This window comes from Thunnus maccoyii, chromosome 4, assembly GCF_910596095.1.
Source record: "Thunnus maccoyii chromosome 4, fThuMac1.1, whole genome shotgun sequence".
NCBI classification, from domain to species: Eukaryota; Metazoa; Chordata; class Actinopteri; order Scombriformes; family Scombridae; genus Thunnus; species Thunnus maccoyii.
Window position 1 is genome coordinate 32,709,940 of NC_056536.1, and position 24,465 is coordinate 32,734,404.

The 24,465-nt window shown below is 40.3% G+C and overlaps 1 protein-coding gene across 1 annotated transcript in view; it reads right to left on the reverse strand.

Annotated features, from left to right (window-relative positions):
• Window positions 1-10,330: 10,330 nt before the first annotated feature.
• Window positions 10,331-24,465, reverse strand: part of plxna3 (plexin A3) — a 60,930-nt gene continuing 46,795 nt past the window's right edge. Inside the window, exons 25-32 of the mRNA XM_042408799.1 lie at window positions 23,383-23,486; window positions 21,231-21,327; window positions 21,063-21,140; window positions 20,836-20,948; window positions 20,322-20,491; window positions 19,182-19,394; window positions 17,732-17,882; window positions 10,331-16,035 (exon numbers count right to left, since the gene is read on the reverse strand). Coding sequence (XP_042264733.1) covers window positions 15,940-16,035; window positions 17,732-17,882; window positions 19,182-19,394; window positions 20,322-20,491; window positions 20,836-20,948; window positions 21,063-21,140; window positions 21,231-21,327; window positions 23,383-23,486 — 1,022 coding nt within the window. The 3' untranslated portion in view covers window positions 10,331-15,939. The remainder of the gene's footprint in view (window positions 16,036-17,731; window positions 17,883-19,181; window positions 19,395-20,321; window positions 20,492-20,835; window positions 20,949-21,062; window positions 21,141-21,230; window positions 21,328-23,382; window positions 23,487-24,465) is intronic.

The following is a 24,465-nucleotide window of genomic DNA, read 5'->3' on the forward strand; positions in this document are numbered from 1 at the left end:
TATTATTACTTTTCTGAGTGTTTTTCAGGTAAAAACTGATTTTTTAAATCTATATTTTAATACCATTTAATATTCTACTAAAAAGACACTAGAACTGAGCCTCAGTCACTCAGTGAGGTAGTAAAGCTCTGAGCTCTTTATATTAGCTGCAGTATAATAACTATATTATCCATCTACACAGATGTTCACAGATGTTCTAGTCACACATGCATCTTTTAAATGTATTAACCTCCAGTTTCACTGTGAACTCTCTGGTTTCACTGTGGACACACATTGTGTAGCTGCTGGAAAAATAATCTTTTTTTGTCTTTAACTGGACATAAATTTTCTTTATGATGTGAAGCAGCGGGAGAGAAAATTAAAAAGCCTCAGAGAGAGAAAGAGTCTGTTAATCACACAGAGACGGAAACCAGGAACGTTTTTATCAAACTGACAAACTGAGGAAATCCCCTAAATACACACACACACACACACACACACACAAACACACACACACACACACACACACCTAAATACACACACACACACACACACACACACACACATCACCTAAATACACACACACACACACACACACCTAAACACACACACACACACACACACACACACACACACACACCTAAATACACACACACACACACACACACACACACACACACACATCTAACACACACACACACACACACACACATCTAACACACACACACACACACACACACACACACACACACACCCTAAACTAGCCTTAACATAACTCTAAACTAACCTTAATATAACCCTAAACTAACCTAAGTTTTCAACCTGAAATTAATGATTTTACGTTAAGGGGATTTGCTTTTTGTCCCCATAAGGGAGGTGAGTCCCCAAAACATGAGGAATACCTGGACCACACATACACACACACACACACATCACCTAAATACACACACACACACACACATCTAACACACACACACACACACACACACCTAAACACAAACACACACACACACACACACACACACCCTAAACTAACCTTAATATAACCCTAAACTAACCTAAGTTTTCAACCTGAAATTAATGATTTTACGTTAAGGGGATTTGCTTTTTGTCCCCATAAGGGAGGTGAGTCCCCAAAACATGAGGAATACCTGGACCACACATACACACACACACACACACACACACACACACACACACAGCCTGACACACACAGATACACACAGATAACAGTATTCCTGAGAGAAACAGTGTGTGTTATCTGTCTGAAGTCGTCTCTCTAAAACACAAACACACAGACACACACACACACACCTCTTATCTGTGTGTTTGGTGTTTTTCTTCTCTTCCTCTAAAATGTGCTGCTAATGGGCCCCTCCCATCAACCATCATTTATTAATAACACACACACACACACACACAGACCACTCCCTAAACCCTGACTGGGTTTCTCTCTGAAACATATCTGTGGAAAACTCTTTATTTAAGAAGAAGAAGAAGAAGAAGTACACTGATATATCAGTTGAGGAAACAGTTCTGACTGGATGACGATGACCTCTGACCTACTGAACCAAACATTCATACATTTAATTTTTTTTTAAAAAGTCACCTGATCCAATAAGGAGCCACCTGTCCTGCCTCAGTACCTCTAGCTTCATATGAATCCTGTTCCTGGAGTTTACTCTACATATTCTCAGACAAAACAAACAACAAATTAAGAAAAACAACAACACTGAGTGTAAATCACTATTATTAATGTTGATAATAGTAGTAGTTACAACATAATTCATCATAAAGAATCTCTATCAAGGGCAGCTTTGTATAAAACCATTATTATTATTATAGAAAGCATGATAACCAGTTTCATTATAATTTATTTGCTAGATGATATAAAACTAAATAAATGCAGATAAAAGTATTTTTATACTTTCTTAAATAATTTTTTTGGTTGAACCTCTGAATTGTGTCATCTGATAATAAATGAGGGATTTAAAGTCTTAACGGAGTCGATAGTACAAATATGTTTTCTCAATAAACTGTGTGAACTTATTGTCCTGTTAGCGACTGAGCTAATGGCTAACTGACCGCTAGCTAGCTTGTTAGCTCAGAGAGCTTTATTTTTCCTCTGTAGTAAATTTTTATTTAATAAAATAACGTAAATGGTGAACAAAATGTCAGGAGAAAGTCAACAGGACAGTAGAGACAAAATCTATTGTGGAAACTATGGTGACTGGCGGGTTAGCGAGTTAGCGGTTAGCCCTGCGAGTAGCCACTACGTCTCCAAGCTTTCTGCTATGTGGACGAAAAAATATGTCTTTGTGGTTTGAACGCTGCTTTAATCATCTCTGTCAGCATGAAGTTCATTCATGGACAACTGAAGATTGTTATCAGAGTCACAAGAATCTGATGTTTGTCAGACACACAAACAAAAACAGTCCAGTTTGGTAAATCCATCAGTGTAAATAATCCAATTAGCTCTAAAGAAGAGACAGCCCTGTTGAACTTTTAATACTTTTTTTTTTTTTTACCTGTTTCAAGTTTATAGTTCCTTATTTCCTGTTTTGATTATAAGGGCTTTTATTTTGAAAACTACACTAACATCCACTGAAGAGGCATAAGGTTAGTATTCAGTGTAATACTGTAATATTAACGTGGTTCGTGTCTTAAAGTAATTTTGAACTAGAGTAACATTTTCTTACTGTTTGTTTAATTAATTGAGCTAGTGTTTTTTTTTTTTTTTTTTTTTTTTACCTGTTTCAAGTTTATAGTTCCTTATTTCCTGTTTTCATTAGAAGGGCTTTTATTTTGAAAACTACACTCTGGTACTTACCTAGTTCCTGCTGTACACAAAGGTAAAGAGAAACAGTGAGATGAAAGTACTTAGAGAGAAAAATTTAATGTATTAGCTTCCACCCGAAAAGGCACAAGTTTAGTATTCAGTGAAATACTGTAAAGTAATTTTGAATATAATAACATTTTGTTACTGTCTGTTTAATTAATTGAGTTAGCATTAGCTTAATGTGAGCTAGTGTTAAACTATGGTAAGATAGCTAATATGTTTTTTGTTTTGTGTTTTGTACCCAGCTCTTACGTTGGTTTTGGGATTGTCAATAGTTCAAGTGTCAGACCATCTTTCAGTTGAATAAACTACAATAAGATTGATTTTTTACCCTGTTGCTGCACACATTCTTCTATAAACTGAAGTTAATATTGTTGTTTCATCTTCTAAATAACTTGTAATGATCAGCGTCGCTTCATTTCTACTGAAAAGAAGAAGAAGAAGAAGAAGAAGAAGAAGAAGAAGAAGAAGAGGAGGCTGCAGAGCCTGACGAGTCTCAGCTTCTTTCTTAAATTACATCATCAGGTTGGACAATAAGAATCGAGTTTACTGCTGCTGATTCGGTTCAGTGTCTTTCTGAAGTGAAGATGTGATTAAAGCTGCTTCTGTGATGAACAGAAACAGAGCTGAGCTGCTGACTAACAGACACACTCGTCATTAATCACGTTATAAAGCTGTTAAAGGAAGGACGGAGCCCAGCGGAGTGGTGACCTCACTCATTAAGACTTAATGAGCCGATCTGATCAGCACATTTAATATGATCAATGATATCTCCATCCTGCTCTGGACGACATGATGGAGAGATAAAGAAAACTTATCAAGGTATGAATTATATCCACATTATATCCAGTATGAACAGGAGGAATGATTACAGCGAGGAAAACCTCTTTCACTGTTCATATGGACACCTGAAAAATGGTGAATTAGTGAAGGGTCAGTTGACTGTTTGCTAAACTCCGCCCCCAGTAGTTACTTTTGCTACCATAGATTGAATAAAAGAAGTGGACGTAGTCACTGTGATGTCACCCATTGGTTTGTGGATTACTGTTTTGAAGCCATCTTGGTTTTTTGGAGCCAGAAGTGACCATATTCGGACGAGACAGTGGAGCTAATCCGAATGCAGCTACAAGCTAGCCTTATCAGCAAGGTTCATCCATAATTCACGTTAACTGTGATTGTTGTAAAGATTCACTAATTTTGCCTTATTTCTTCCACTTCCTTTTCCATCACCTGACTTCCTGCCGTCCCTTTTCCTTCTCACTAATTGGTTGGCTGGCTCATTTCACCGGTTGGTTGCTACCAAGCGGCTAGCTCTGGGGCTGTAAAAAGAAGCCAATGTGGAAGTGTCATAAACTGCAGTTCCTTGAATGACCACTTGAGGCTCTAAAAGCGAGTCAATCCCCATAGACCCCCATGTTAAAATGCCCAACTTTACAGCAGAAATAAACATGTTTACAGTCTGGTACAAACAACGGTTTTGGTCTCTGTAGCTAATTTCCTCTTTCATGACAACTGTACGGGGGGTGAATTTTTTTATAACTCACAATTTAAATTTTATTAAGCCGTAAAGTTATGCATAATGAAGGACATGGCTGCTTTGAGTGACAGGTCCACCAGCCGCTAGGTGGCTTGTTTCAGCCATTCGGCCCCGCCTCTTTGATTGGCTGGGAGTTAGGCAGCGTCACGCACTGCCAAGATGGCGACGGCCTGAGCGGCTCACTTTGAGCTTCAAAACCGCTCTTCAGAAACCAACGGGTGACGTCACGGTAACTACGTCCATATTTTTATACAGTCTATGGTTGCTACCTGTCAGTCTTTTTGTTGATAACGGCGGCAGATTTACCTTTAAATATTCTTACGAGTTTTTTGAAACAATGCATCTTTGATTTCAGACAGAAGTAAACAACAGCAGCTTCTCACTTTTAACTGATGATTTGCAGAATCGACAACTCAGATTTTGTTGAGTAGTGGAAGTATAAGGTAGCATAACATGGAAATACTCAAATAAAGTACAACTAACTCAAAACTGTGCTTAAATACAGTAAATGTACCTCAGTGAAATCTGTCAGTGTTCTGCTTTTAAATTAAACCTGAAACAGGTGAGCGGTCCTTCATCTGAGGACTGTTGCTGTGATCACACGTCTTGTTCTGAGAAGAAAAATTATTCTTAATTATCAAAAGTGACAACCGAACATTAAAAAGTCCATTTAATCACATGATGTGACAGAATTTAACTGCACAAGACGATAATTTGATCTGAAAGTCTCTCGACTCCCACAAACATCAGCAGAAAAAAAATAAAAACACGCTGACTGATGAAATTATTACTGAGACCACCGACACGTGTGTGTGTGTGTGTGTGTGTGTGTGTGTGTGTGTGTGTGTGTGAGACTCAGTGTGAGGCTTCGAGCAGCAGCAGAGACGAGAGGAAACTCATGACTCATCGCTTTTTACCGTTTATGATTAACGGTTAATTTGGGAGAGTGGCTCTATATATATATATATATATGTGTGTGTGTGTGTGTGTGTGTGTGTGAGAGACACCTGTAGATGCTGACTGGGCAGCTGGTTAACTGGCAGCACAGTCTGACTCAGGCCTTTAAACACACACACACACACACACACACAACACACACACACACACACACACACACAGCTGTAATCAAATCAAAGCTTTAATCTTTAACGAAGCTAATTTGTCTTCTGCTGCAGCTCATCATGTTAACGAGCCTCACGTCCAAACAGGAGCCAGCGTTTAGCTCCGCCCCCTCCTTAATGAGTCGGACTGATGGTTTGTGACGTCACCATGATTGACAGCTGCTCGATACATGAATGAACTGATCAATGTGACGTTTCAGCTTCTCCAAACAGGCGGAGTTAGTGATGTGGGGGCTGCAGGTAAACTCCTAACTGGGAACACTGGTGGTTGAAGAACTATTAATACCAACCAGTAAAAATACTGTAAAAGTCCTGCAGTCAGAGTTTTACCTAAAAGTGAAGAGTGACAGAGAGGAATTATCAGCGTAATTGACTTACACTGGAGCTTTTAATTGTTTAATCTATAATAATTGATCATATATATATTATTTGTTATATTTTGTGAGCAAAAATCTGAATCTGCAGCATAAAATCAGATTACTGAACATGTGCATGTTTTATCATTTCCTGACAAACTGCATGTACAGAGTTTACTATTTTCAATTAAATGGTTTGAGTGAATGATTTTTCATCTATTTCCCAAAAGCTTTGAAAATATTCCTCAACAAATGCACTATTTCCTCCTGTTTGTTATATTAAACATTAACATTAATATTACATATTACATATTAATATTACATAAATATTACAGTAACCAGCTGTTTTATTTAAACTACAGAGAGTTTTTTTATACACATATATGTACAAGCTGTTCTTAAAGCTCTTTAATAAGAACCAGTGAGCTCTGAGTTTGTTTTTCTGTCTCAGGTGTATTTTAATCAAGTGTATTTCCTGATAATGAAAACCTGTGATAACGGCTCTTTTGTTGTTGCTGCTGCTGATAAGCGCTGCAAAGCCTGGATCATTGTTCTCCATTAATTAGTCTGTCCCCCTGCCAGCGCTTGATGGCTGACGGCGGAGCAGCAGGAGACTCAACTTAAAGTCACCTTACAAACGAGCAGAAAACCGTCTGATGTGTTGAGGTGACGACACGGTCGAGATTCACATTATTACAGCTTTAAAAGGTATTTTAAATTATACTTACATGAGATATTTTATGTTAAATTCTAAGTGAACTGTCTCACTTATGTGATAAACCACTAAAACACAATAAAAACACAATAAAACATGAGTCCAACTTTTCCATTACACTTTAGTGAAATCACACAAATATACAAACTCAGCAGAAGGCAATGGCAATGGTATAAAAACTGACACAGGCTATTACATGAAGAAGATTCATCATCATCATCATCATCATCATCATCATTACATTTTAACTCAGCAAAAATAAAAAATAAAAACAAGGCAATGGCAAATGGTATCAAAAAATGGGCCCTGACTACATCCTGGAAAGCGCTGCATCAAGGCGATGTGTGTTTCAGCGTTTTCAGTGAAAAAGTTTTTCCAGGCAGAGTGAATGAGCGGCGGCGGCGCCGAGGAGCGACAGGTCGGCCAATCAGGAGGCTTCATCGGCGGACCGGGAGGAAACGAGCGCTGTGATGTCACTAAAATATCAGCAGTAGTTGATGAATATTGATCGTTTAGACATTCATTGTCGTTCGGGAACCGTTTTCTCTTCAGTGAGATAATCAGCTTCTGGGAGTTTTAAATAAGTTTAAATAAGAGTCTAAAAGGAGCCTCGTCAAGGATTCCCACAGTAGCCGACTACAGAAGTCAACTACAGATCCCAGAATGCATTGCTGCAAGAAACATCCAATCGTAGAGCTTCAGATTCTGTTGCTGTGCTGCTAATGTCTCATCAGAGTTACTGTATCTACCAGTTTCTGATGAGTAAATATTCACGTCTGATGTGTTTGACTTGGTGCCTTAAAACTAAACAACAAGAAGTTTATCAATGAAGGCAATCGGAACCAAATTCATAGATATAAAGCTTAGTGATCAATGCTCAGCGATGTGAACTTTGACTAGAAATGTGAATCTTTTCATCCTGTACGACGTGAACGCAGCGTGATGGATGAAGTTGGGAGGTTGAGCTTGTTAAAAACTCTTTGGCTGAATTCAGAAACTTTTGGATTTTGGATCAATTTTGGATCAATACAGCAGCTGCGGTGCAGATTGTTACCGACTGCAGAAACAAAACATTCACAACTCTGATTTTACAGCTCTGGATGGAGTTTTTTCTCAAGTTTTATCAGATTCATTGTGGGTGAAAGTATGTTTGGAACCAGCGACGACGTTGAGAGGTTTCATCTTCTAAACAAACAAAACTCGGAGGATCAGCGATTTGGTTCCTCGTAACCAAGACCTGACCCAGGACCCGAGAGGCCCTGGTCCAAGTTATAATCAGTCTAACTGGGTTGAGAAGTGTATCGTCCTCTTGGCTGGTCTCAGGTCTGTACACCAGTATGTCTTCTACCCAAGAGGATCAAAAAAAACCTCTATTGTCATCATCTGAGGATCTATTTGGGTTCTGTTAGGGTTCAGGTTTGGCCGTCCTCAAGTTCCTTGTGAATCGGGACTTTTTTCCTTTTTAAAATGATATTTATGTCTGTGCGGTTCAGGTAAGTTTCCCATAAATTCATTTCAAAAGAAACTAATAGAAACCATAAGAAACACGGGATTGAGGAACCTTGAAGGATCCCTTTTAGATCTCTTTATCAAACCACATGACTTTTGTGACATTAGTCTGTGACATCACAGCGAACCCATCGTATTGTGTTTAAAACGCCGCCCGGTGAAGCCTCGTGATCCGACACCTGAAGCACCCGAAGCGGCGCCTGAATGAACAATCCCATCCTGAACTAAGACACAAGATCCAGTGTGAGCGGTGCTTCTCAAGCGGCGGCTCGGAGACCCGAACGGGGGGGGGGGGGGGGACAACTTGGCGAGCTTTGGGAGTTTGGCGGTGCGTTTAAAGTCCAGGACGTTGTTCAGAAAAAGTGCTTACAGATAAAATGAATTTGGTGGATCCTGATTCCCGCGGCAGCTGAGAAGCACCGGCTCAGAATAATAATAATTATAATGATAGTAATAATAATTATATTATGGTACAATAAAGACATCTGACTCCCCTTTCGAGCTCAGCGGGGAGTCCAGTGATTCGCTGTTGCTATGGTACAATGAAGCCCGCCGCGATTCGCTGTCGGCTCGACTCGTCTGTCGGTCAACCAACCGTCGGTCAGGAGTCTGCAGGGGTGGGAGGGGCTTAACGAGGGCGTCATACAACTCCCATTGACTTCCAACGAGAGATCAGTGCAACGCCAATTAATTTCCAGTGGGAGGCAATGACACCTGCTCCTGAAGCTCCTCAACCCTTCAAACAGGGTGAGAGCTCATCTCCCATTAGTGCAACATGGTATAAATGGAAATTTTTAATGGGAAATCAACGGGATGATGTCCAATGGGAGACCACCGTTACCTTCTATTAAAGATGGCAGCTGTCCAAGAAACATTTGTGGAACTACTGTTGATTTAAAGTTGGAGATTCCTATAAGTCTAATCTTAAATCCAGTGTGAGAGTATTCCTGTTGCCAGGATTCAATAAATTTAACTTCCATTTACTTCCAGTGGGAGATTAGACATTAACTGGGGTGAAAGCTGATCTCCAGTTGATATAAAATGGAAAAATCTCTCATTGAAAACTCATGAAACCAACATTGATTTCGAATGCTAGGTTCCTAAAAATCAATACTGATGTCCAGTGAGAGAGTATTTCAATTTCCAGGGTGAGATCAATTTAGTTTCCGTTTATTTCTGATTCCATTTTGCACCAGTGGGATTTTCTCTCACCCTATTGATTTTCAATGGGAGAGCCCCGTTTCCCCGCTGATTACCGTCCCCGCTCCCCGTCTCTGCCTCGTCAGCATTAATCCAACGATTTGTACGATTCAAACGACTCGTCAGGCTGCGAGGCGAAGTGAGTCTGATGGATAATTCTAAAGCGATCAAATCGATCGATCTGGAATCAGACCAAACAATCTGATGGATCTGAACATTAACATGGTGGGAAACGACGGACCAGAACCTCGATTCGACCCCATTTTCCTCATTTTTTAACAAACTTTTAACGATATTTCCACGTCTCTTCTGATTCTGATCAACTTATGTTGATTCAATTGAAAGGTTTTAATGTTACAGGCAAAAACTGATCAATAAAAAAAGGAAACACAAAGTTCAAAGAGGCCTAAACTCTAAGATACAATTTAAAATGAAAATAAAACCAGTTAAAACTTGGTTTAACATCTTGGTGAATAAAACCAACAAGATTTTACTAAGATTTTACTTTTCAGTTTTTGGCGGTTGGTGGTCGTTTCCCAGCGTGCACATGGATATAGAACATGTATGTGTGTGTTAATGTGTTAGAGTGTGTGTATGTATGTGTGTGTATGTATGTGTGTGTCTGATGTTGAGTTCTTCTCTCTTTAATGCTGTACAAACTAATAAAATCGTGTACATCCTCCCACAATAAATATAACTCATTGTAAAAAATAAATTAAAAGAAAAAAAAAAAAATCAATAAATATCTCACCACCAGAAAAACTCTGAGCCGTCCATGTATGCGTGTGTGTGTGTGTGTGTGTGTGTGTGTGTGTGTGTGTGTTTGTGTGTGTACAGACGGATGGACACCGCAGCTAAAAAAACGAGGTATTAGTCCAGTTCCTATTTGTTTTGTGACTCTTCCAGGAATTAGACCTGGCCCTCCCACCGGCCTCTTCAGTCTCTGATACCTCCTCCTAGCTGTGTGTGTGTGTGTGTGTGTGTGTTTGTGTTTGAAGGATGATATGGATGTTAGTACGTGTGTGTGAGTGGATACAAGCCTGAAAAACACACACACAAACACACACACACACACACACACACACACACACACACACACACAAACACACACACACACACACACAAACACACACACACACACACACAGCTCGCTACCACAGTGGAAAACCATCCAGACGTCGATTTGTCCCGGCCGAATATAAACTGTATTATTAAGGTTTCAATTTTCTTTTTCCTCTCCGCCTCCGTCTATTTTGTCCTCCTTCTTCCCTCTTTTTCTTTCTCAGTGCACCCAAGGTCTCTATTAGTCTGAGATGATGAGAAAACCCAACGTTTCACTCGCTCATGAAATTTAAAAAAAAATCCATTACAGGGAGAAAGTTTAAAAATGTATTAAAAAAGAATACTGCAGCGATGTTTCTATACCAGAACCAATATAATACTTGAGCTTCAGTTCTGATACCGAAACAATACTTTTATCAGAGCCTGATGATCCTTCAAACTAAAAGACAAAAAGAGTCGTCAGGTACGTCTCTGCTGTCCAGAACGACCATTCTGAGTGTTTTCTTCTATGGTTAAAGTTCAGTTTAGGCACAAAAACTAATTGGTTAAATAAACTACGAGAAAGATGTTGGTTGAAATTAAATGAAACCAACGATTCATTTTGGTTTGAGACGGAGAAACTAAACTTTATTGACTGAATCCGTCCTCGTCTTTGCTCCTGATGTTATCATTCAGACGTACTTTCAGGTAAACGTTTCAGGATGTTTTATGCTTTTGTAAGACTCGTGCCGTCTGTTGATGTCAGCTTTCAGCTCTTGATGAAGCTGGATCTTCTTCTGTAGCGTCTACTGATTAAAACCGATTAGAGACGAACTGGGAACAACGTTACGAGTGTGTCGGTATTTTTTTGATGGAAGTCTGATGCTCTTCTGTTACTTCTTCTCCACTGTATGAGAACATTTCCTTCCTGTAATGAATATTACGAGACGCTGAGTGAAACGTTCGGTTTCGTTCTGTACTCGCGGTTTTCTCCTCGTCTCAGAGACCTTTCCTTCCTCGGCCGGTTTGATGAATGACGTTGCCTCCGTCTCTTTCTCCCTGATCAGTATTCTCCCTCTCTCCTCTTCCACTCCTGCTCTCAGTATTCTAACAGCGTCTCCTTCCTCCTCCTCCTCTCCCTTCTTCCTCACACTTTAGCATGCAAAAAGAGAATCTGACCTCCTCTTTTCATCCTGCTCCCTCCTGTGTTCTTTTCTAACATTTTTTTTTTCTCTGCTCTGTATTTGAAGAACACCAGGTTTTACTCTTCTTCACCTTTTCTGTACGAGAGAACCTCCTCTACATCCTCCTCTCTCTCACAATCCAACAGTCATTTCTCCTCATTTTTCAGCATGCAGAGGCGATTCCCTCCTTTACAGTCTCCCCTCAGCATCCGCTCATTGCTCCTCCTCTTTGCATGCAGAAACAATCACCTCCTCTTCCTCCTCCTCTTCCTCCTCCTCCTCTGCATGCTGACAGGAACTCCTCTAAACTCCCATTTCATCACTCCGACAAAAAAAGGTAAATCCCAATCAAAATGGCGACAAGGAACACAATTAAAGACGACGCGCTGAATTTTTTCCTCGATTTATCACGTCTGTCGACTTCGAGTTTAAAAAGCGATCTGAGATTTTTAATTTTTTTTTTCTAAAAACGAGATCCGATCCGAGATTTCAAACGCGTCGATTGAAGATACCGATCGTGCGATTTTAAACGGAGCGACTGTTAAAGAAAAAGATTTTTAATTGAGCTGCAGATACGATCAGTGATTTAACGGTTGAGTTTCCACTGCAGCAGCAGGAAAACACACACACACACACACACACACACACACACACACACACACACACACACACACACACACACACACACACACACACACACGCAGGCTGGATGAACAGTGGTATTGGTATGGTAGTGGCTTCCCTCCCTGTTCTATAATTAATCATCTAAAAGGCAGTCTTATATCAGGACCCTCTCTCCCTCCTCCTCCTCCTCCTCTTCCTCCTCACTCGGGTCCTTTTGGCCCCAAAGATTTAAACGACAGTGAAACAACAGCAAGAAAGAAAAAAAGGTGCTTTGTAGCTTTATGGCATTGCAGAGAGCCAGCAGAGAGACGCTTCAGCTGTGGTAGAACATTTTCAGACGACACACCTTTCTTTCTCCATCACCTCAAAGATCTCAAAGTGTCTTTTAGTTTCTATTTTCCACTGACGTCATATGATAGCAGATATGTAAATCTGGACGTACTAATTAGCAAATCGTGCCCACTGATTGTTAAACTAACGTTTTAAAGATTAAGTTTCCAACAGATTCTAATTTTTAAACTGCTGCTGCCTTGAAATTAGTTTTAGAGTTTCTGTGTTAACAATATAGTGACACTGCAGTCTGTGATAACTCAAACAATCAGGTTTGGACACGTGTTTATTCTGTTATTGCCGTTTACCTGAATAACTTCAATCTTGCACGGTTTGCCAACTTGTGCACAGATTTTTCACATCCATTATTTTTTTTCTACCATGTGATCCCCAATGAAATATTTCTGCCGAACGTAAAAATCATCCATCAGTTTTAAGATTTCCTTCCTTACAGGCAGCCATTGGTTTCACTTTATCTGGATGAAATTCAACCTGCAGACAGATAATCGATCACAGTTTAGTAATGTTATCATTGCGCAGTCGATCCCACTTATGGCGACCAATCGTGCTAACGTGATCAGCAGAAACTGTTTTCAAAAGATCAAATTTCGACAATGTTACACATAAACGTATTTTATATATATATATGTGCAGTTGTGAAAAGTGAAAATGTTCTACCACAGAATAAAGGTGTGTGGGGGAGTGAGGTGTGCAGCGTTGCCATGTTAACAAGTCCTGCATTTAGCCATCATTTATATAGAGAATTAGAGCGTTTTCACACCAGCTCAGCGTCTTGACTTGACTTACAGTTGGTCTGAACTCAGGTACAGATGTCGGCAGGTTGGACCATCCAGGTGGTTCAGTATTAGAAATGTGCACCCAGTTGTTAGCTGCAGGATTCAGACTGAACTGGCAGAGTGAAAGCACACTCATTCATCTTTAAGATGGAGCGAGAGCACAACAAAAGCTCATAAAAACAAAGCTCCATCCATAGCTAGACATGCAACAACTAATCCCCCCAAAACACCCCCCAAACCTCCTCCAACACACTTCAGTCCTCTTCTCTTCAACATCCCGTTTGTTTTTCCTCCCTCCTCGACATACAGAGCTGACATTCAGCTCGTTCAGGTTTGAACCAGAACAGACTCATTCAGTCCGGTTAAATCCGGTTCGATCCAGTTCAGTCCGGTCTGGTGTGACGGTGTGAGGATGGTGTTGGTTTAGTCTCAGTCTGAACCGTCACTCCGGTTCCTGGCTCCCTCTCTTTCTCCAGACTCTGATGTAGCATAACGTTCAGCTTTATACAAGTTCAGCTCCTTAAAATCCATACTGTCAAATCCACAAAGTTCTTATTACATGTTAACATTTCAATATTTCTTTTTTTTACTTTCTTTTTGTATTCTTTTTTAACTTTTATACTTTATCATCATTATTATTATTATCTTTCTTTTTTTGTTGTTTACAATTATGGCCACAAGTCTTAAGAGTTCTTGAGTCCGGTCCGGTTAAAATCCATTCCGGGTTGTTTTTGATCCGGGTTTGGTCCAAGGCCGGTCCAGTTCTGACGTGATCCGGTCCGGTCTTTACATGGCACTGGGCTTGTAGCTCTGCACAGTATTTTCCCCTGGGCACGGTTAGCATGGCGCTGTAAAGCATGGCTGTATGTGGGTGTATGTGCAAGGTCCGACGATAAAGCCATCTGCACCAACCAGAGTTTACCGACTGGTGCTGAATCCAGAACCCGATTCCGGGTTTGTCTGGTCCTGAAAAATGCCGGTCAGTCCACTTTCAGAAGTTCCTTAAACTTCCGCAACAAATTGCCAGTCAACCTGCTTATTTACAGACCTTGTCTGTGTGCCTGTGCTGGAATGTATTCAAAACGTAATTCTGTATTCGTTTCTATTAATTTCTACTTAATTATTCACAATTCTGGCGAATTCCACAGTCTTGATTGGTCGGGCAGTACATTACTAAAGAGTCTTCCTGGCCAATAGGAGGGCCAGCGGCCAGCATGACTGACCAATGACAGAGCAGGGTGGAGGGGGAAGGGGAGAAAAAAAATGGGGCTTAAGAGGAAATAAGGGAGGATTGAAGGGAAAGGGGAGGATAGAGGAGGAGATGAAATGAAGGAACGGGTAAAGACGTAGGAGGTGAAATTCTGATGAGTTGAGGATGGAAGGAAAGGAAAAGAGGATGGAGGGACGAGAGGACAGGTTCATGGACACAGGTACTGGTCGGTCGGTAGGCATCGGGCTCAGTGTGCTGTGGTAGAGAGTGATTGTCCAGAGAAAAACATCGAGTGGTTATTTCAACAGCAACTTAGAAACTTCTAGATCAAGACGAGGCTTAGCTGAACAGTCCAAGGTCAAGTCAAATTGTCTCAAAGAATCACTTCTTTTTTTCCTTCCTTCCTTTCTTCCGAGGATGAATTCAACATCTTTCCAGACTGAGGACTGATTTCAAGGTCAAATTAAGTTGTCCGTTTATTTGGGCATCAGTTTATTTGCTTCCTTCTCCTTCGTTAAAGCTTTAAACCTTCTGAATCATTTGCAAACAAGTTCAAGTTTGGGTCAGATATTCCAAACGAGGACTTTGACGCTTCCTTCTTTAAATCTTGACCTGAACTTCCGATGGTGAATCCGCACCCTTCCAGACAAGGCAAAAAATTTCAAGAGGAGGACAAACAGTCCAAAGTGACGACATCATTGAAGAGGCTTCAAACTTCTTCCCTAAGCCTTGACGTGACCTTTTGATATTAAGCCCAGATTCATCCAGACTAAAATGAGGCTTTTAAGGTAAGGTCACATCTGGTTGTGATTTTAACGTGACCACCTGATCATCAGCTAAAGTTCTTGATCCTTTAGACCAGAAGAAGCATTTCCAGGTGAAGTCTGTCGCTTTGACAAACACTTGACTTGACCTTTAGCTCTTCAACCTAGCGTCTAGTAAGATCCAAACCAGGCTGAGAATCCTGAGGTCAGGTTGATTAGTCCTCACGCAACATCTATTGTTTGGTGAAACCTGACTCAGTCTTCTAACACAAAGCCTAGTTTCCAGATCTTTCCACAGCCATGTCCCCCTCGTTTTGATCCCTGCTTAGTGAATTTAAATCCAAATCCAAACCGACAGATGCATCGAGAAGGTTTGTTTTTTGCCCCAAAATGACTCCTTTCCAGTTTGAAGTCACGTTGTAAATGTATCCAAATCGGTTTGGAAACTGATTTTCTGCCCCAAAACCCACCAAACGGAGGTAGTTGGGGTCCCAGCCAGCCGGTTAGTCAGTCTTCAAGTCAATCAATCAATCAATTGACAAATAAATGACTGATAGATTGATTGCTAAAGGGCCGGAGCTGTGGCTGTCAGTTCGGTCCAACACGGAGCAGTTCGGCTGACTGTTCAACAGTTCAGAAAAACAAAATGCCCTCACTTCCCCCTCCCCCATTCTTCTTCCCATCCCCCCCATCCATCTATCAGTCCATCAGTCCATCCGTTCTGCTCCTCCTCTCAGCTGCTTCCAGACATCAGGTTGATGGCTTGCTCCAGTTTGTGCCTCAGTTTGTGTTTGCGACAGTACCCGTCCCGGTCCAACGCCGTGAGGATCTGCAGAAACATGGGACAGATGTATGTAACGATGTGCATAATTACAGATAAACAATGGCATAATTTCACTTTATTCCATAATAAACAGTGGAAAATGTAGTTCAGTCAGCTCCTGCTGTCTATTTTACTACAGTTTTAAAATGAAAGAATACACTTGATTAAAACAAGCCTGTTTTATATGTTTGTCCTGAGGACAGGCCTCTGGGAGTCATGAATGTGCTCCGGAACTGTGAAGGTCATGTGCTCATTAGAGTTCGGCATTTTTAGATACCAGACCCTGACCCATGGCTCTTAGGATGGAAATGTCTTGACAAATACTGAGAGTGGATTGCAATGACATTTTGTACAGACATTCATGGTTCCCTACACTAAGTATCCGAATGACTTTGGTTATCCTCTAACTTTTCATCTACCACCATCATTAAGGTTGACATTTGTGGTTTTTCTGTGAAATGTCTTGGTGGATGAGTGTCAGCTAAGGCTGCAACCAATGATTATTTTCATTATCAATTAATCTGTTAGTTATTCTCTCTATTAACTGATGAGTTGTTTCGTCTATAAAATGTCAGAAAACAGTGAAACATGTTTTCTGACATCGCTGTTTCCCAAAGCCCAAGGTGACGTCCTCAACAACTTGTTTTTTCCTGACCAACATTTCACAACCTAAAGATATTCAGTTTACTGATCAGGCTGCCTCCCTGTGGAGGTCCTCCAGGCAGGTTCAACTAAGGGGAGACCCCATGGAGGACCCAGAACATACTGGAGATTGTATATCCCATCTGGCCTGGGAACGCGTTGGGATCCCGCAGAAGGAGCTGAAGGATGTTGCTAGGGAAAGGGATTCCCTGACTACCTTGCTTCACCTGGCTGAACAGAAATCTTGATTTGGACCAAGGTGTTGGATGGACCAACTGATGGCAGTACATCCATTTGAATGATCTCACAGAAAAACTGATCCAAACTACCATTATACACATTTTAAAATAACCTCTGTTTGTGCTGTATTTTCCCTCTGTGCTGACTGCAGGCTGTCTGAAGTCATTGGTATCTCTCTGGCTATAGAGCAGAGTCAGAAATTAATGGGGCCTCTGGGCAAAATGCCCTTAAAAAATATAAAATTGCCCTTGGAATTGGAATGACGGGGTTTTTAAATGCCCTCGTAAAACAGACAGTTAAACTTTTGCTCTGTATTCAAAGTGATGTTGAACTGTGATGTTGTTACGTAACGTTGTGTTTATTGTTTATGCCTTTGAAAACAAAATATGCTTTAAATGGGTAAAAACACTCACTAGATCCCAGTTATAATCCCAGTTAGAGATTATAACTGTGTGAGTGTTTTTATCCATTAAATGTTGTTGCATTATAAGTTCAGCTGCTCCCTTCAATTTTTTTAATAAGAATCATTGAATATTGGTCTGTCATGCAACATAGAACTAAGACATTTCCCATTATTTTATAATATTGCCCTAAAAATGATCCAAAAAGCCCCTGAAACATATTTCATGAGGGCAAAAAAAGCCCATATAAAAGAACCCACTACCCTGCTATAGAGCGTCAGGTGAGATGATGGAGCAGGACTCCAGATCAATGAATGAGCTGAAGACGAGGGCATGAAAGGCTTCTGCAGCAACTATCTACAATGCGCCAGTGTCAAACCCAAAAGCAAACAGCTGTGATGTCATAAAACCCCCCTCACCTCTTCCTTGTACTTGTTGATATAGAAGTAGAGCTCACTGAGTGCACTCAGTGTGTTAAACTCGTTGCCATGGAGACGGGACTGTTCCACCAGGTAGGCGTCCATGTCCTGATCACTGATGCTGGGCATCTTTGCAATATCCCTGTAGTACCTGCAGGACACACACAAATACAGTGTAAACGTTCAAACCTTCCTCATTTCATCAACAAGCTAATGTTCCTTTAAGGTTAATTTAACAAGATAATTATACGACTCAGGTAATGATGAGTCTCAGATATTAATTGTGTAATTTCTTTTTTTGCTGTTGCCCTAACAGGAAATCACGTTATTAGTCCTCAATACTGTTTAAGATGATTTATTATAGGATTTAATATTAGCACTGAGTGAGTAAGGTAACAGCTTCACCACCCTTCTCTTGTTGTTGTTGGATTATCTGTAACTCTGAGGGCCTATAAGCTCTTTTTTTCCTTATTCTTCACATGACGTCTGTCACTTTTCATGTGAGCAAGCAAGTGCGACATCATGAATGTATTCAGGGAAAGACTCTGAAAGTGTGCTCTGTTATCCAGATTTGTACTATTCAAGGTGTCTTGTCTCTCTCGATGATGGCAGGCTTCTCATCCTGCCAGCCAGCATGAACATTTAGACCAGGCAGACACACTTTGACTTTAAACATAGTGGGATGACAGATGATATGATCTAGTTTGTTTCAGACATATTAAACCCTTAAAGGTGCTTTAAGACAGCGAGTGAGTGATGGCGTTTCGGTGCAGCTGCTGCTATCTCATAAATTTACCATGTGCCTGAATAAAGTTTGTTGCTTAAAAATGGAGGAAATAGTTGGCAATATAACACAATTAATATGACTTACTAGTCATTTAGTTTGATGCTATTTTAACTAGTAGTTTGTTGGAGTAGATTACAGTGTGTCTTATAAGTAGTGAAAGAGGAACTGAAAGGTTAGCTACCTCTAATATTAGCTCTTATAGTTGTGTGCTGAATGAACTGCTTGAATTAACAGGTAATTAGCCAGTTAGCTACCGTTTAATTTAGCTCCTGCTGTTGTGTATCACATTAGCTGCTTATAGTAATTAGCAGGTTAGCTAAGAGGTTAGCCATGTCTCCACTAAGCTCCTGTAATTTTGTTAGCAACAATCAGCTCTTGGAGTTGTGTATTACAGTGTGTTAACTGGTTAGCATGTTAACTACCTCTAATATTAGCTCTTATAGTTGTGTGCTCAATAAACTGTTTGAATAAACAAGTAATTAGCCAGTTAGCTACCGTTTAATTTAGCTCCTGCTGTTGTGTATCACATTAACTGCTTATACTAATTAGCAGGTTAGCTAAGAGGTTAGCCATGTCTCCACTAAGCTCCTGTAGTTTTGTTAGCAACAATCAGCTCTTGGAGTTGTGTATTACAGTATGTTAACTGGTTAGCATGTTAGCTACCTCTCCACCCAGCTCTTGTAGTTGGGGATGTCTTTAGCATAGAGCAGCTTGTTGGACGGAGAGTCTTTTCCGAGCCGGTGTTCGGACGTCGAGCAGGAGTCCATGAAGGTCTGAGCGACGACCGACAGACAGGCGTCAGTGATGCTGCTCTTGTGGATGTCGAACACAAACTGAGGATTCTTTATGACGTTAACCCAGAACCTGAGAGGGAGGCTGGACACACAGAGAGGAAAGAACAGTTAAATCCTCAAACTCTTGTACCTGTTTTAACACCTGATTCATTTCCTTTCTCTTCAAAAAACAATAAAAAAAAGACAAAATACACATAAAAAGAAAATAATTAAGACCCTATAAGAAAAACAAGGAAATTCTCCCATATTTCATTTCTATCTGTGTCATATATCTCTAATCTTCTGGTTCACATTATTCATAGAACAATGATTTAGTTAACTAATTGATCCATTCAGTGAAAGTGGGAGCTTTTCCATCGCCTCAGGATAAGTCTCAATGATTTATGAACACTTGAAACTGTCTCTTATTAATTATATTAAATTCTGTTTTATTATGTTTTTTTCATTTAGGAGACGAAGGTTTCCTTTCTAATTTACTGGGGCTGAAACAGAATCTACATACAATTTTACACAATATTCCTTTAGTTTAAGCTTCTCTTATGTTCATTCCAATATTTGAAACTATATTTGACCAGGATTTTTATCTATCTCAGTGTCCAAATCTTTTGCCAGGCAAGTCTTAGCTTCTCACAATTATCACTTCTTGTATTTAGGAACATTTTTAGCCTCTTTCTTAACCCTTGGCAACTTCAAAAAATCTAAAATTTTATTACTATTCTGATGTTCCAAGTTCTTTCTTATGACACGTACGACAACTTTTAATTTGCATATATCGCCAAATGTCTTTGCCGTCCAATTTAAAATATTCTGTCATCTGTTCAAAGAGAAGAAAAAGTTCATGTTTGCGTAGGTCTCTCAGTGTGTAAATACCTTCTCTCACCCATTTCTCCCAACATATATATAATATATATCTTTCTCCCCGACACAGATAGCAGGATTAAACCTTCCAGTCATTCCATGTATCTGTCTCATGAGTTAAATCTTTAGTATTTTTGGATTTTTCTCTCACCAGTTGCTCTTCCAGGTGTGTCGGACGTCCGGGTCGCTGATCTGCCTTTTGTCGGCCTGCTCATCCAGGAAGTCAAACATGTATTTGATAGCCAATGGGAGTGCGGAGCCACGGTGGGCGGTGCTAAACACCGTCTCAAACAGGTCGTCCACAAACTTCTGCAGCGTTCCCTGGTGATGGGAACAAAAAAGGGCAGGTACGTTTTTAAAAAAAATCACTTCTTTTGGAGGAAGAAACACAAAAGGAACAAAATAAAGGACAGTCTAAAATGACAGCTCTGATGGTTGTGATGTCTGGGATCAATTTAAGTATCGGCTCACATTAGTAGTCGTTACACTGACAGCAGCCTTTACTGCAGTTTGGGCTAAAATAAATCGGACAGCTTCCAAAACTCAATGCTTACCACACAAAAATACATTAATTCTGAACATCACAACAGATTTTCTAATAGTTTTGTGTGTGTGTGTGTATGTGTGTGTGTGTGTGTGTGTGTGTGTGTGTGTGTGTGTGTTACCTTGGTAGCCAGCAGTCTCGTCAGGTAGATTTCAGAAACCATCTTGCTGCCTCTGTCTCCTTCTCTCTGGTCGCTGTGCTCGTGATTCTTCACCAGGTGCCACAGTTTAGTTCCTGAAAACACACAACACAAACTCATACAGCGCCGTACACACAGTACACTAGTACTGATCAATACTACCGATACTACTACTAATACTACTACTAATACTACTATCGCTGTCGGACCTGTCTCCTGGTCGGGTGTGATCATTGGAGCTCTGGATCTCAGGCTGTCAGGACTGCTGGACGTTCGAAGTAACGACTCTGAAGACACAAGAAGCGAGCGATCAGCTGCTGTCATGGTGAGGTAAGAGTTAATGTGTGTGTGTGTGTGTGTGTGTGTGCGTGTGGTACCGTATCTGCTCAGCGATCTGGTGAAGGTGAAGGAGTTGGCGATGTTGTAGGCAGAAACCTGCTTCTGGACCAGCGCCACCAAAGAGCCGTCTGTTACCTAGCAACACACAGCAACACATCAATCAATCAGCTAATCACTCCATCAATCAGCTGACTAATTATCCATTCAGCCAGCAAACTGAGTCAATTCTTATCCCGTCCACAATCTCGATACACTCCACATGTGTCACTGCAGGAGCTGATAAAGAACCAGAAAGCTGCACAATGTCTCATTTAACGAGAGAAAATCTGGAGGTTTTTTTTTTTTTTTTTAAAGTTTTTAATCAGCATCTGGACCTTCGATAAAATACAACGATCCTGTTGGGCAGCGGAGGCAAAAACAACCAATCACAGCACAAGGGCAGCCTGACAGGCTTAAACCCAGAGCAGGAAAAAAAAAAAAAAAAAAAGATCACATATCGCTCGCTGCTGCATGTGAAGCTTATTGCTGTGAGCTCAGAGTTATTGCAGAAGACGACTGAGAATATCAACATTTCTATCAACTCTGCTCCTCCGTCTGCTGCTGGGGGGTTTGGCAGCTGGACAGTCAGAAGACACTGCCGGTAAATCAAACTGTGAACGTGTGTGTGTGTGTGTGTGTGAGGCAGGAAGACAAATAAAGGCGTTTGAGGCTCCATCGCTGGTGGAAATGACTAAAACTCACTAAAATCTGTGAGTGAGTTTGTTCAGATATTCTGCTGAAAAACAGACAAGTAAATAAAATAAACACAAACTGAGAGCAGAACCTGCTTAATGAAGGGAATAAATATGTGAAGGGATGCAACTATTTTCATTATCGGTTAATTGAGACAAATTGAGAAAGTTGTGGTTCTCACAGGTTCTTTTATAATTTATTGTTTAGGCAATTAGTCTTGATTGTGAGTCACAGCTGTAATCGCTTTTGTTGCATTGAGGTTGTACGTTGAAGCCTGTATTTTCAATTTATTCCATCTAACCTGTTTGGTTTTAATTATAAATAAGATAAATATTCTAAACTTCACCCTAAAAATACTAAAATTATTGTAGGATAATACAGTGTTGAATCATTTAACATTTTAGTGATATTGCACAGTGGTGTGCTCAGTTTTGTGATATACCTTATAAGGTACATTATGTCCACATATGCCCTCTTCATGTATGGTGTCCACTACAGTGCAGATATCTGGGAGCCATTTTGAACCATTTAAGTTGTAGAAACATGTCCTAACTACCAGGTGTTGAACCCCCAAAGTGTTTACTCTACAATTCCATCTGAGTATTATTTCTGACTCTCGCTGTGATTTTGAGATATTGAATCATAAATTCAAAATGGCGGAGGGTGGAGGAAACGCACCGGGTAGCTCAGGAATATCTGTTAAATACTTTTATTCTCAGAGAAAAAAAACAGGTAAAAATATATATTTTTCAACTAAATAAGATGTTAGAAATACTTTTATCGAGTTTTTAATAATATTTTTCTTGTACATCTGTGGACGTCATGCAACACAGGGTACATTCTGTCTATAAGGCCTTGGACATGTTTTTCAAATATCCTCTCTATTGTTGTTATTTAATGTTTCTATGTGTATTCATACCATTTGCTCTTAGTAATAAAATAATATATATAAAAACATGTTTTTTTTCCCCTATATTGATTTTTACTCCGTTGATGCATGATGTCCACTACAGGGGACACATTTCTAAATACAATATTTTTTTATAAAAAGCTTATTGGCAAGATTTTTCACTTGTTTAAGAGTAAAAAAATAAACAATAAACTCTGTGATTTCATAATTCGTGGACTGTAAATGGATTGTACTTGTGTAGCGCCTTTCTAGTCTTCTGACCACTCAAAGTGCTTTTACACCACGATTCACACACATTCATACGCTGAATGGGTACAGGGGTCCCAACCTGCCCATCAGAGGAGATCTAGTCATTCACACACTGATGGCACAGGACACATCGACATGCGGACTGGAGGAGCCGGGAATCGAACCGCCGATCTTCCGATTAGTGGACGACCCGCTCTACCTCCTGAGCCACAGCCAATTCGTGCATGAAAGGGTTAAATTTAATGTCAAACACGTGTGTGTGTGTGTGTGTGTGTGTGTGTGTGTGTGTGTGTGTGTACCTGGTAGTGCGCCAGCGTGTTCAGTCTCTTCCAGTCGCTCTCTATCTTGGTGGTCACGTCTTCGTCCTGCAGGATGATCCTGGTCAGTCGACCCTGACGCCACTCTGACATCACAAACACACACAAACACACACAAACAAACACACAGTTAAAGTCCGATCACACAACGTTTGTCTCTCCGCTGGTTTTCACCGAGGAGCTCAAGATGGAGGAGCAGCGACAATAAATTCACTTCCATCCTGAGTCGAAGGATTTTTACACTCTTAAAGGACGAGTTCACGGTTTTTCATGTGTGTCTTAAACCAACAGTCAGGAGTCCAAATGAACATTAAAGCTGTCTTTCTTGCTGTAATCATTCCTCCTGTTCATACTGACCGTTAGAAGAAAGTGGATCATATCACTCCAGTTCTCAGATCTTTACACTGACTTCCTGTCAGTCAAAGAACTGACTTTAAGATACTGCTGCTGGTTTATAAAGCAGTGAATGGTTTTAGGACCAGAATACATCTCTGATCTGCTGCTACGTTATGAACCATCCAGACCTCTCAGGAGGTCTGGGATCAGGTCTCCTTTCTGTCCCCAGAGTCAAAACTAAACATGGAGAAGCAGCGTTCAGTTTTTATGCTCCACATATCTGGAACAAACTCCCAGAAAACTGCAGGTCAGCTGCGACTCTCAGTTCTTTTAAATCACAGCTGAAGACTTTCCTGTTTGCCTTTCATTAAACCACATTAAGGGTTAATATCTTACACTGCACAGTTACTGTTATTCTCTTGTTTTTATTTCCAAATTTAAAACTTTTTAATTGTTTTTATATGTCTTTTTACTTGTGTTGCTTTTATATTCTGTTTTATGCTCTATGTAAAGCACTTTGAACTGCCTTGTTGTTGAAATGTGCTGTATGAATAAACTTGCCTTTATAATACACTTACAATGGACAAAATCCACAGTCCTCCTTCTGTGCAGAAATGTATTTAAAAGTTTATTTAAGCATCATTTCACGTTTCACAATAGTTTTGATGTTAACTTCTGTCCTCATAGAGACCTTCGCTCACAGAGAAACACCTGAACAACAGGAAAATC